Source organism: Sorex fumeus, unplaced genomic scaffold (genome assembly GCF_029834395.1).
Source record: "Sorex fumeus unplaced genomic scaffold, SorFum_2.1 ptg000061l, whole genome shotgun sequence".
NCBI classification, from domain to species: Eukaryota; Metazoa; Chordata; class Mammalia; order Eulipotyphla; family Soricidae; genus Sorex; species Sorex fumeus.
Window position 1 is genome coordinate 17,127,556 of NW_026606118.1, and position 15,040 is coordinate 17,142,595.

The 15,040-nt window shown below is 38.0% G+C and overlaps 1 protein-coding gene across 6 annotated transcripts in view; it reads right to left on the reverse strand.

Annotated features, from left to right (window-relative positions):
* STXBP5 (syntaxin binding protein 5) overlaps window positions 1-15,040 on the reverse strand; it is a 180,483-nt gene that overhangs the window by 13,998 nt on the left and 151,445 nt on the right. For all 6 annotated transcript variants that reach the window (XM_056126390.1, XM_056126389.1, XM_056126394.1 and 3 more), the window contains 4 exons: window positions 11,774-12,013; window positions 7,466-7,835; window positions 7,040-7,205; window positions 553-664 (listed from right to left, as the gene is read on the reverse strand). In XM_056126390.1, coding sequence (XP_055982365.1) covers window positions 553-664; window positions 7,040-7,205; window positions 7,466-7,835; window positions 11,774-12,013 — 888 coding nt within the window. The remainder of the gene's footprint in view (window positions 1-552; window positions 665-7,039; window positions 7,206-7,465; window positions 7,836-11,773; window positions 12,014-15,040) is intronic.

Sequence of the window (15,040 nt, forward strand, 5' to 3'; positions counted from 1 at the left end):
ACAAAGAACCTCCAACTACGAGCACATCTCTTTGATTCCACTATTCTTCCTGCATTAACATATGCCTCAGAGACCTGGACCCTACGAAAACAGGATGAGAACACTATTCGGGTCTCTCAAAGAGGAATCGAAAGAACTATGCTTGGAATATCACGATTCACTCAAATGAGAGATAGAATCCGGAGTTCTGATCTTCGTCAACGCTCAAGAATCAGAGACGCTGTCTCATTTGCCAAGACATCAAAAATCAGATGGGCTGGACATGTAATGAGGTTTACAGACAACCGCTGGACTAGAGCCATTACTGATTGGATTCCACGAGACATCAAAAGATCACGTGGACGCCCACCTATAAGATGGTCAGACTTCTTCGTCAAGACCCTAAGTGATCGGTTTGAGGCTCTACATGTTCCTAAAACGAACAGATACCATTGGGCTACGCTAGCACGCAACCGGGATGAATGGAGACGTTACTGGCACCCGCTCGAATAAATCGATGAATAACGGGGATTAAGTGATTAAGTGATTAAGTGATTGAATAAATCAACTTACATAGTTCTTCTCTATCAAGAGATTGTGCACCACCTCCAAACAAGCCTTTGAAGAACCCCCTGTTTGGTGCTTCAGGGTTTTCGACAGGAGTGAAGAGTTCACCCAACATTTCCTTTAAAATCAAAACAAATCATAACTGTTAAAAGTGTCAGAGAAAGTAAAGAATAGTCTACAAAACCGCCACTGTAAGCTCTTCAGACATAAGCATATAACATTACCTGTTGATAGTCACAATAGCTGAGAATATTTTAAATGATTACATCATGTACTGACTGAAGGCACACCTGCTGCTTTTTTGAGTATAGGAGACATTCCTATATGTTTCACATAATTTTATTAAGATTTGACAAGCAATTAAGTCCTTTTGCATTAGAAAAAAAGAAAAAATACTAGTAAGCTAAAAAGTCTAGTAATAAAGTTTCAAAATTATTACCTTCTGCTGAATCAAAAAATTAGAAAGTCAAAAATATACTATTTTTTTTTCATAAACATATGCTTGAAAAAGAACCCTGCCAACAATGGGAAGTCTTCCTACACTACCGGTTTTCTGAAATTATTCAGAATTCTTCCGAGCACATGGTAAAGTCAGGAGAAAAGAAAATTTGCTGACATGTTGACTTTGTAGAAATGAAGAAGAATCTCTTTAACAGGAATTTAATAGAAACAATATTTCCAATGCAACTTATTAAAGCAGAGAAGCAAAAACGTACTGAGGTTTGATGACTGCATTCTTTCTACTAAAGAGAAGTGCTATAATATAAACAAATGCACTATTTGTGATGGGTAGGGTTTTCTGCTATATTTTGACATTATTATTATAACTGGAACAAAATATATATTTTAAAGTTTCCTCCTTAGAGCTGGGTAAGAAAGCAAAAATGAACAAATATTTTTGAATAAATGCACGTTAATTTCTTATTACTATCCATATTAATGTCTTACATAACCTGGTAAGTGGGATACTATATAGCATAAAAACTTTATAGCCATATTTTATTTATAATGTTGATACTTATTAAAGCACTAACATTTTAATTGTCTGTCTCCGAGGTATATAGAGTGGAATATAAAATTCCTCACACCAGAAAATTAGTAGCAATATTCACATTAATCTATATAAGAGATGACTTTTTATGTATTTCCAAAGATGTTTATACTGCACTCCATAGTTTCTAATTTAAACTATTTTGGTTAAATTTATACAATAAGAACAGTGACTTTTACAGTAAATCGAAGAGTAATGTGGGGCAGGCTATGAACATGTCGCCCATGTGTGAGACCCTCAGCTCCGCTAGATATGGCCTCAACAAAAAATAGTGACAACACGAAGAGCAATATGACATATACAGTGATAGCATAAAGACAAGCTTATTTTATTCACCTCATTTTACAACTATGGTTTAGACTTAATTTTGTTCCTAGTGGACTATCAATTTGACAAAGATGTAAAGGAATCTAAGGCCAACATAAATTTCTCAGAGAAATTATTTATTCAGCTTCAAAAAAAGGGGAGATATGTAATCAGACCTAACTTCAGGAGAGCTGTCAGGATAAAAGATAAAAACAACACATAAAGTGCCAACAGGTGGACTTGATGCATAAAATAAAATAGAAAGTGTTTCATATGGAGATGAAACAAGAAGACTTACAGTATAAATAGACATCTTCAAAATAACTTCAAACTGAACAATTTCTTAAAAAAAATCTCTATTCTCTCTCTGCAGTCTTAGGATTTATGGAGAAATAATATTGAATATATATATATGTATATATATATATATATATATATATTCACTGCACCTTTCTGTCTTTATGAAAAATCAGTTTCAAAACATGTATGTGGGACTATAAAAACCAGCTCCCGGAAGAGAACAGCGCAGAGTCTCCTGCCCCTGTGTCTGGCTGTCCTCTCCAAGGCCCCTGGGAGCAGGGCGGGTTGAATTTCCCTCCCTGCCCGGAGCAGAGCCCCGGCAGCCAAAGACCTCTAGAACCAGCTACAACCATGCTGAGACCACTCTCCACATGCATGAAGGTATCGGCAGAGGAACAAAGGCATGTGGGTCCCGGGGCTGAGATTTCCAAGCCTGCTCGGATCGGGGCTGAGCATCCTCCACCCAGATCCTCCATCTTCCAGCAGGCAGGGGTCACACCCACCAACTGACCCCCTGGTGCCGTGTAATCCCATCAGTGGCCAAGAACCAGAGACTATAAAACCCAGCTCCGGGAAGCGACATCTGATTATCTCATTCTTGCTTTGGACAACTTGGCAGGCTACCTAATGTAACCTGCCCACACGGCAGAGTCTGGCAAACTCCCCATGGTGTACCCAATATGCCAAGTACCATTAACAATGATGGGTCTCATTCTCCTAACCCTGAAAGAGCCTTGAATGTGGCACTTTTTAGAATCTCAGGGCTAGGACGAAGGAGACCTGCAAGAGCCAATCGACGAACAACAGGATGATAGTGATCGTGATCGCTGGATGCCAATAATCAATCATTATAGACTTATAATGATTATAAATTCAGGTACTAGTACTAGTCCTTTACCTTTGTTCTTTTTCATAATATGTCTATTGTAGATCCCACAAATATCCAAATAAATTTTAGAATAAATTTTTCAATTAAAAAAAAGTGAAACTTTAAGTGGGTGTACTGAGTAGTCAATCCACTTTGGAACCCGTGGACAGGTAAACATTTCAATCTTTCAGATTATTAAAAAAATTGTGGTTGTTATTACAAAAGTTTTCATAGTTTCAATAGATTATCACAAAGTATGTGTCTGTTGCTATTGTAAATAGCATTTTCAAAGTCTGTATTTCCAATATTCATTTTTAGTAAAGGAATAAATTTAGTTTTATGTATTTCATATTCTGCTATTTGGTCAAACTTGCTATATTTAGTAGAAGTTTTGGGGTAAAATTCAATAAACTCGCCATACTGATGACCGTGCAATACATGACCAATAAAAATTTTACTTTTATCTTTCCAATTGTAATGTCTTTTTAATTGTTTTTCCATTGTTGGAATGAATCAGCTAGAATTTTATTTTATTTTATTTATTTATTTATTGCTTTTTGGGTCACACCCGGCAATGCACAGGGGCTACTCCTGGCTCTGCGCTCAGGAATTACTCCTGGTGGTGCTCAGGGGACCATATGGGATGCTGGGAATTGAACCCGGGTTGGCCGCGTGCAAGGCAAACACCCTACCCACTGTGCTATTGTTCCAGCCCCTCAGCTAGATATCACATTAAGTGCTGAAAGAGATTATCCTTTCTAGTTCTAGATTTTGAGAAAAAAGGTTCAACACCAAACTTCATGCAGATGCAGAATTTTCTTAGTGGCCCCAGCACAATACAATCACCTGAACACCTCTGGGATTGACCCCTTAGTACAAGCCGGGCTAGTACCTACCCTGCTTCAAGTGGCCCAACCCACGAGAATTTCCTTAATTGTCCTTTAAGTTTCCCCTTTCCTTTATTTATTTATTGTTTTTGTTTTGTTTAAATCAGGAATGAATGTTGGATTTTGGCAACTGTTTTCTGTTTCGTTGAACTGCTAGCAGCATTTACAAATGGTAAATCAGACCTCCAGTCTCAGGATGAATTCAGCTTGGTTATGATCAATTATCATGATTAGAATCATGCTTCTGATAAAATTACATTTTCTAACATTCTGTAATTTTTATAAGGTAAAAGGTAAAGGCCCTCCTGTTGTTCGTCGATTTGCTCGAGCGGGCCCAGTAACGTCTCCATTGGAGACTTTGTTGTTACTGTGTTTGGCATATCGAATACATCACAGGGAGCTTGCCAGGATCTGCCGTGCGGGCGAGATACTCTCGGTAGCTTGTAGGGCTCTCCGAGAGGGGCGGAGGAATCGAACTTGGGTCAGCCATGTTGGCTGCGTGCAAGGCAAATGCCCTACCACTGTGCTATTGCTCCAGCCCAATTTTTATACTGGTGTTTATACTGGTATCTATCTATCTATCTATCTATCTATCTATCTATCTATCTATCTATCTATGTTTCTTCTCTTGCATTGTCTTTGGTTTGCTAACATGATTAAGTTGTGAAGTGTTTGCATATTTCAAATTTTGGAATAATTACATATAGTAGACCTAGTAGGAAATGTTTATGATATACTGAAATTCAGCAGGGAAACCACCTGGGTCAAGATTTCCAACGTATTTTTAATTCTCAAATAGATACAATATTCTTTGGGTTATTCTTTAAATCACCTCTAGTAATTTGCATCTCTTAAAAAAAATGTGACCATCTGGGGCCAGAGAGTACAGGGGTTAAGACGATTGCCTTGCACACAGCCAGTCTGATTCCCTAGCAACACATAAGCCTCCCAAACCACCAAGAGCCAGGTCTGAGCACAGGGCCAGAAATAAGCCCTAACCACAGTCAGGTGGGGCCCCACGTCACTACCTTCAACAAAAGGGACCATCTGAAAGTTCTAATTGTCACACTTAATAATAATTATTCATTTTAATATCTATGGGGTCTACAGTAGTATTTATAGAATCACCTTTCATTATAATGATAATCTATAATTTCTATCTCATATCTTCTACATAATTTATATCTTATAACTGCTTGCAATAAATATTACTGATCAAAGAACCAGAGTTTGGTTTCACTGATTTTTTTTCTATGATTCTTCTGTTTTCCACTTAAATGTTTATTTTCTTTCTTCTACTTACTCTGGACTTAACTTTGTCATTTCTTAAAAGTTGACATCACAGATTTGATAAGAACTTGTTTCATAATATGTTTTTAGTGTTATAGACTTTCCAAATCTAAATAGTTATTTTTTCTATTTCTGAGCTTTCTAGTAACTTCCTCTCTTATGCACTATCTAACTTGTTGCCAATCTTACACATTTTATAATCTTTCTCATCTTAAGCATTGCAGTTTTTTATCTCTACAAGTTCAGTTTTGGTCTTCTTGTATCTTCCATACTTCACAAGCTTTTTAGCATATGATTATGTTTAACACAGTTAAAAAACTTTCTGGTCTTTCTGAACCGATTCTAACATCTGTTTCAGTTATGCTTTGATTGCTACTGGTTATGCACATCACAGTTGTGTTTTCCTGTATCTTCATACCTGATAATCTGGCTAGATGCCACATCCTTTGACTTTTACCCCGTCTAATGCTGAATATTTCTGACAACTGTTAAATTGCCATGAGATGCATTCTGGGGTATTGGGAAATATTTCAATCCTCTTGGGCCTGCTTTTATGAATTGTTAGCATAGTCTGAAGCCATACTCAATTTAAGGCTATCTACTCCTCACTAATGAGCCATGGCCTTCTTGAAAACCTTCATTTTCCCCATGGAGATGGCCAAACAAGTGGCCTATGAAAAGTTCAGGTCTAAATCCCGGAAACCTACAAATGCTACATTGTAAAGAGAAAAAACTCTTAAGCAAATGTGATCTCATTATCATGTCATGGGGAAATTATCTGGGATTGTCTTGATGGGACTGCTCTTGGGTGCCCCTACCTGGCAATTCTCAGCCAACTGGGACCTCAGTTCAACAGGAGGGCTCAAGGATGTGGGCCTGCAAGAGCCCTGAGTGCTAAGAATTACCTGTGCACCCTGGAAATTGCATCCTGTGATGCACCCAGAGATGTATGGGGAGTCATGTGGTGCCAGGAATCCAACCAGGGTTGGCCATGTGCAAAGCACATGCCTTATACGTATACTCTCTGGCCCATGGGCAGTCATGTTAAAGCTGAAAATAAACTGATCATTTTCTACATGTGCAAAAGAAGTTTTAGATGTAAAGGAATAACTAGTTTCTCACAAAGTGATCAACAAAAATACTGAGAGGAAAACCCCCAAACCTTTTCTCTTGTGGCATTCTTATGAAGAGTGTAGATTCTGCTCGAGATCATGGCTTAGTCCCAAGGAAATAGGTATTAATTATTTTGCGGGGCCTGCCTTAGCAGGACTGGAGCTCTCCTGGTGATACCTGCCCAGTCTGAGAAGGCAGTTCAATGCTTGGGCCAGGCACTAAGGCACTGGAAGGGGCCTCCATGGCCTGTCCAGCCACCCCAGAGGCAATCAGGGGCCTCCAGGGAACTTATCATGGCAGGATCAAATACGGGAACCTAGATGCTAGGATGCGCTTCAGCCTTTTGAATTAGATTCTTCAGAAAATTAATTTGCATTGAATTAGCTATTCAGTCTATGTGAATATATGTCACAGTTCACATCTTCTGGTCATCAGTGACAAGAAAGAATATGGTATGGATCAACGAAGTAAATCCATCTTATAATAACAATCAGATGAAGTTACTTTACCGTATTTCAGAGCACGTGCTCTGAAACTTCGACTAAAAGATTCTATACATAGAAGTCCTAAACATAAGCTTATGTTGTATACTCCAGTGAGTCTATGACACGGGTACTCAAGGATCTATAAAGAACATTTCACGTTTGAAGAAATTATATCACTATTTATGTAATTTACCTGAAGATTTTCACAGGTTTCTTGACTGTAAGTGAGTCTCTGGATTTCTGTAGGTGAAACAAGATACAACGCTTGCCCATTGTTGGTGAAGCAGAACGTTCTGGCTATCCGCATATTGGTAAGTGGCAGGTAATACACATCCAATAGAGGCCTTAAACTTGGCAAACTTAAGGGAAAAAAGGTAAAAATTTGTTAATAAAAAATAATAAAAGTAATTTTTAGTCTTGAACGAAGTTTATACTATATTTGCTTTAGCTGACCTGAATTGGAAATGTAACAGATTTGTATTCTCATATACAAACTGAAAATAAATACTCTGACTATAGTACTGTATTGCTATGCACAAGTCAAAATTTTTTGGAATGCAATTCTGCAGTAGCTTCGGGGTAGAAAATGCCATGTTGGTATGAAAAATGTGACCCTTACCTAAAAGTCATAATATGTCCATTGGCACAAAAACAAGCAAGGCAGATACTGTTACTCAAAGCTACAATATCTCCACGGAGCACAAATGAGGTTTCTGTAATGTTCTGCTTATAAGCACAGTTCTGGGTTGGCAGTGAGATTACTTTTGCTTGCTTTTCAGAACATATCACTGCATACTGGTTTTCACTAATTTCCTGAGAAGAAGAGGGGGATACGGAGACAGGCCGGCGTTTCTTCAATTTCTCCTTTTCATCTTTTTCTTCAGCAACGTTGGGTTCTCTCCAGGGTTCGTATGCAGGTGGCACCAAGCAGCCGGTGGCATCCAGGAATGCCATTCTCAGGATCGCCCCTTTCAACCTCAAAATAGTACCTACAACACAGAAGTTTAGTAGGCAACAAAAATCTTCAGTCAAGGGCAAAAATGTTTATTCCAACTTTGCCACATAGTAGAGACATTAAAAATACGTATGATATTAAACTGAAATTGTACACTGGCTTACAGAAGGGATTCAATTTCAGAATGACATTAAAAAACTGGCAGACGGGACTGGAGTGATAGCATGGCGGGTATTTGCCTTTCATGCAGCCAACCTGGGTTCGATTCCCAGTATCCCATATGGTCCCTCAAGCACCGCCAGGAGTGATTCCTGAGTGCATGAGCCAGGAGTCAACCCTGTGCATTGCCGGGTGTGACCCCCCCAAAAAAAATTGAAAGAAAAAAATCCCCCCAACTTAAGTGTTGCCAAATAAACAAACACATGCTGTGATATCTGGAACTCTTAAGTTCTCTCATACTTGGCATACTCCAGGAGGTATGAGAGTTGAGTACATGGTACCTACAGACATGTGAGCTACTGAGCACTTAAATCTGGGGCTGGAGCAATTGTACAGTGGGTAGGGTGCTTGCCTTGCACACAGCCGTATCGGGTTCGATTCCCCAGAACCCCATGTGGTCCCCTGAGCGGTGCCATGAGTAAATCCTGAGCATCGCTAGATATGAACCAATAACAAACCAAAAACAAACAAACAAAACCAACCCCCCAAACAAATCTGAAATCCGTTTACTCAAACAAATGAACTGTGATGTGTTGTAAGAGTTACAGGTTGTAGCTGAAGACTTAGAACAGATTTTTTAAAGTTAATATGCAACATAATTTTATTTTTATTCAATCACAAAATATTATTTTAAAATATGGTTCACATGCTGAAATAATAAATTCTGGACACTCAGCAATTTTATTCTTAAATTTTAACTATTCCTTTACTTTTAAAAATATAGCATTTAGAAAACATTAGATCTGTATGTATATTACGTGATTTTTAATAAGAAGTACTGATCTAGGGGGACAATGAGAAAAATTTCCCATGTAGCTTTAAAAATTCCTCCAAAAATTAACTACATTCTAAATTATTTACTAGTATGTGTCAAATACAGGAAAGGCATTATTTTGGCTAATTTAAATCCTTCATTTAAGCCTATGTCTTTACTTGCCTTAATTAGTGGAAATCCTTTTTCCTTCAATGTCTTGATAGTGTAACTATCTTTTGGGTTCATGCTAACAGTTAATTGTAAGGACTTGGAAGGAGAATTGATCAGTATTCTGGATCTTGTTTTGAAGTTTGTTTTTACAGTTTTAATACTATCTATTTTCAATTTCATATTTTGCAGTTCTTTTTCACTTTTTTTAAAATTTTACTTCTAAGAGAAGGATTTCTCAGTGTTGTCTCAAAATTTCTCCTTAATAAATACTAACCTTTTTCTTTTTTATACTTACCTATGGCAGGACAACCAGATAAAATAAAGGATGCCTAGTTAAATTTAAATTTCAGGTATATAATACGTTCTTAGTATAAGACAGAAGCCAAGACTGTATGTGTGGGTCCTGTAATGCTACAGATCCCCAGGGGAATCCTGTCGGGGTCAGGGGTCTCCAGGGCTATATCTGATGTGCATCAGGAAGAGGAGATCCTTTCACACACCCTAAGCTCTGGACTGTCTATGTGATGGGGGTTATTTTGAAAAAAAAATTTTTTTTAATTATTATTTTGTGTGTGTATGTGTAGGGGTGGTATTAAGGGGCCCATCTTTGGTGCCAGGAATTGAATCTGGGGCCAGCTGAATATTAGTTAAGTGCCTTAATGCCTGTAGTATCTCTCTGGTCCCTAATACAACTATTTTTAAAAAAAGAATTTTAAAAAGTCAACCATCGAGCCAAACATTATTTCTATATTAAAATAATTTTATAACTAACTTTACTGTTGGGGTCTCAGTAGCCGGCCTGAGACTTTGACCAAATCCCCTGTCCCTGAAAGAAAGAGCCGGCCCTGTTTACAGGGACCAGGGGCTTGTTCCAGCACTTAGGCACTCTGGTTGAGGATGAGGGATATTATAGTTACCATCTGCCTGAGCAGATACACCTGGCCCTGAAAGCTGGAGATGTAAATCATTAACATCTATATTGCGCCTGACAAGGTAAACAAAGTAAACATCATACATGTGGACTGCACCTGAAATGTATGTATAAAAACTCCTGTTGTGAGAGCTCATAAACAGGTTGCTGATTGACTACCAGCTTTCTCCCCTCCATGCGGTTTTCTCGGTGGCAGTGGGAGTCCCAGGTGCTTCTCTCCTGCTCACTCCCTCTCCTATAGGGATTAAGTCTGGCGACCAGGGGGATCGTATACTCCAGTGTGCCAGGGTCGACTTGCCAGGACCCCGACACTTTACTACTGGCTAGAATATAAATTTTATGTGGTCAATTTAAATTATCTATATTTACCCCTCACTTTAATTGGAAACACTTAATTGTTATTATAAACTATTAGTTTTAGAAAATGCAGAGACTACAAATCAGATAAAAAAAATTCTCCCCAATGTAACGTATTTAGGGCGTTTGCCTTGCACGCAGCCAACATGGCCGACCCGAGTTCGATTCCTCCGCCCCTCTCGGAGAACCCGGCAAGCTACCGAGAGTATCTTGCCCGCACGGCAGAGCCTGGCAAGCTCCCCATGACGTATTCGATATGCCAGATACAGTAACAACAAAGTCTCCAATGGAGATGTTACTGGGCCCACTCGAGCAAATCGATGATCAACGGGAGGGCCTTTACCTTTACGTATTTAGTGATAACTGTTAATAGTTTGATTTCTGCCTCCAAGGTTTTTCCCTCTATACAACATTGGTTGCTACTTATAAGTAACAAAGTATCTCACAGTTTGACATACAGTTTATATTCATAACTGTGAAGCTGAATGAATAAATTAAACTGCTTTTTTTTAGGGGCTGGGGTTTGTTTAGGCCACTTCCAATAGTGCTCATGTCTTTAACTCCTGCTCTCCATACAGCACCTGATGCTCAGGAAGTGCTCGGAAGACTGCATGGGGTGCAGGAAATCAAACCAAAGAGCTAGCCACGTGCAAGGCAAGTGCCAAAACCTCTTACTCTCACCAGCCCGTTAAACTGCTTCTTTAACATATCTCAAAAATGAATGTTATATCATAATTTATCTTAATTCTACATTCCTAGTGTTATTTAAGCCAGTATATAAGAGAAAAACCAAAGTTGCTGGAGTTTCCTTTGACTTTTTTTTTTTTTTTCATTATGCTTAAAGAGTGTGGGGCAGGTTACACCTGGTGATGCTCAAAAACTACTTCTGGCTGTGTGCTCAGGTGTCAGTCCCAGGAAGGATTAGTGGACCACGTAGGATCAGGAATTGAACCTGGGCATTGCATGCAAAGCAAGTGCTCCAGCCTTCGACTGTTTTTTGGCCCAGTAAAGGTTTTATCTAACTAATCCAATGTAAATCAGTTACGGAAGCCAGCAATTTCAGATCTCACAGAACCCATAAATATTTACTTTAATTCAACTAATTTTTAATAATTATAAATTTTTCTTTTTAAAATTTCCTCTTCAGTCACCTTTCCCTGGATAACTGAAAAAATTTGTTTTTGAAATGTCTTTGAAATTTAACACTTAAGAAATCAAATACATTAAAACATGTTTATTCTTCTAAATACAGATTTCTCTTGCTTGTGGAACACTATATCTTAAGATATCCTGAATGCATTATTAGTGCAAATTTCTTTTCCTCTTTTTCTTATCTAGTAACCAATCTGGACATGATCTTAGAGTTAAAAAAAAAAACGTAGAGGACTTGAATGGCTTTAAAGATCAATAGGGGATATTCTAAAATCTTCCTTTTGTGGTCCATCGTAAAAACACAGCACTGTAACAACCATCAATGAGTTTTCCATGGAAGTACAGCAAACCACACCTTGAATGTAAGCCGGCATCCGCACATACATACCACTTGGAGACACAATTACTGGCTGCAGAAGTCTTTGCTCTCCCCCCGGGGGGAGATTCAGTGCAATGACAAGCACGGTCCCCAGTGTAGTTCCCACCCATAAGCAGGGGGAAGGTGATGTATCTGCCTTTCGAGTGAAAGTTTCACAGAAATGAAGAGCGGAGATCGCTTCTCGGGATTCTTTATCAATGCTGGTTACACTGGAACTTCGTGAGCGACTGAAAGAATTATCTTTTACATCTGAAATGATTTAAAAAGTGGTGGATTATTTTAACTTATAAAGTATGACAATATGGGGGGCTTTGCTACAAATGTGGTCAAAATTCTGTGGAAAGACAATGTTTGCGTTATATTTCACTTTTATTGCCTTCACAGTGAAAAGAAAATCTATTTTTCTGCTCTTATTTCTCTTTACTTAAATATGAAGCACATGTCGACAAACAGACACTTTTCAGCACTGAGCTGGGAACTTCCGGGCATATTCCTGGTGTACTGGACGTATGATCTTCATTATTTCGGCTGCTATCAATCTTACGGCTTTTCTAATCCTAGCCCTTAACACCATCATTTTTCACCATGCTTTTTTGTTTCTTCCTTTGGTAGCATGATGAGGGAGAACTAGAAAAGTATAGTATTCTCAATTTTCTACATTTAGAAAGTGCACTTACAGTACTCCAATTCTGCTTTCAAACAGGCTAGAGGAAGAACTTTTGTTTTCCGTCAAGTTTTTCAGTTAAATCTGTTCATTGACAATAACCCAGAAAATTTTCGCTTTCAAGTTTTAAATGTCATTAGAGTGTATTAATTAGCTTTCAAGTTTTAAATGTCATAATACTTAAAGTAAGACACATTTTTGGCTGTTACCGTTTATTTTACTTGCATCAAGTCCTATTTTATTTTATTTTTAAAATTACCAATGTTATTATTCCATGCTAAGTACTCTAATACCATTTATCTAGATTACCGTCCGTTGTCCAAGTAATCTCCGTGTCTATATCTCTCACTACTCTAACAAAACTCAGTTAAAGCTTATTAAGATGCAGTTATAACTGTCTCCTCTATTTTAAAAAAATTTCAAGCATTCCTCTTTATCTACTTGATCATGTTCATAACCAAGTTTTTATCATTCTCTATAAAATATCTTGAACTAACTATCTGGTCTGTCTTCTAAAGAAATCCTGCTTTAAGAGAGAGAACAAAAGGGAATGCCCTGCCACAGAGGCAGGGTGAGATGGGGGGGATGGGGGGTGAGAGGGATACTGGGATCCGTGGTGGTAGGAAATGGGCACTGGTGGAGGGATGGGTATTTGATCATTGTATAATTGAAACCCAAGGCCGGCTGGAGCGATAGCACAGCGGTAGGGCGTTCGCCTTACAAGTGGCCAACATGGCCGACCCGAGCTCGATTCCTCCGCCCCTCTCGGAGAGCCTGGCAAGCTACCGAGAGTATTCGATATGCCAAACACAGTAACAACAAAGTCTCCAATGGAGACGTTACTGGGCCTGCTCGAGCAAATCGATGATCAACGGGAGGGCCTTTACCTTTTTTTTTTTTTATAATTGAAACCCAAGCACAAAAATGTGTAAGTCTGCAACTGTACCTCATGATGTCTCACTATTAAAAATTTTTTTAATTAAAAATAAAAAAGAAATACTGCTTTGTTTCATCATGCAACACAAACAAAACTGCTCAAAGTTCTTGAACTGAATACCCTGAATTTTCTTACTTGTAGGTTGTCCTTGTACTTGTGGGTTTCCCCAGTGCCCTCACCTCACTCTTTTCACTACCAAAAAGTGTGTGCTCATTCCTTCATTTCGGGTAAAGCATCTTGATCCCTAAAAGCTTGATCCTTTTCTTTCTTTTGAACATTTTTTTCCTCTTTTGATAATTTATAACAACTTAAAAAATGTTTTCTTGTTTACTTTGCAAGCCTGAGTTTCCCCTTAAATATGTATCTCACTAGCCTGTCTTTACGTCTCTTTATTTTCTCCACTCTGGAGAAGACTGTATTATCTCTTCAATATATATTTCTTCCATTTTCCCCTCACGTCTTTCTAAAGAAGATTTGTTCAACGTGAGCAAATCTTCACACACACACACACACACACACACACACACACACACACACACACACACAGAGTCTTCCACAAGCTGTATTCTCTATCTGTTCTATAGTTGGTTCTGACTTGTCTTTAGCCTTGTTTTAAAGAAAATCTCTTGAGTGCAAGATCTGTGTCATTTTGGCATCTTGAAGAATTTAACTTATCACGGTGTCCTTTGCATGGTAAAATATTCAATAAGTAGTTGTGAAAGATAAATCCATAGTTGAGAGTAACTAAATCAATGCACTTCTGCTACACCACTGGGACAGAATAAAATTTTAGAGTACTCTCTACTGACCATATTTCAAAATTTCTACTTGTTTATGTCCTCCTCTAGTGTTCATATTATTTGTCAAATCATAGCTTTCAATGTTATCACTGAAATTACAAGAAATTAAAAACACATTAAAGTCATCTAAATTATGTTAAATAAAAGCTACTATTGTACCCCATAGCCCTCTCAATCTTTCCACAGTCATTTAAAAATTAAAAGATTAATTCATAGATTTAAAAACATTTCCCACATAATAATTAGATAAAACATAATTTTATTTATAGCTACCACTTGAAAACACTAAAGCTAATAAGTTATGAAAATAGCATGGGTCATCTCTAATGATAGCTTTTAAAGATGTTTTTTTCCTGAGACTGAATTTCCTATTACAGATTATGACATAAAAATAACAACCTACTGTAAATAAAAAAACTTTCCACAACGACATTACTAGGTGAATTTGTAACGTGATATTGATTCCATGTTAGTTTTTCATTTTCAAAACAAAAAGCACCAAACCAGGAATTTAAAATTATTTTCCAATGATAAAAATACTGTTTTAAAATCAAAACACAAGGTGAATAGTGATAAAAATGGAAATCACTGACACAAGAAAATCTGAAAATACAAATCTGAACATAAATTAGCCTGTGCAAAAACTTACTGATACCTATTAAATTTAATGACAGGTTAATAGACCGAACATGATTGCCACTCAATGCCTCTTTTGCAAATCACAGCATCCAAAAGGAGAGAGAGAAAAGGGAATGCCCTACCACAGAGGAGGGATGCGATGGGGGGAATTGGGGTGGGTGGGAGGGATACTGGGATCATTGGTGGTGGAGAATGGGCACTGGTGGAGGGATGGGTACTTGATCATTGTATAACTG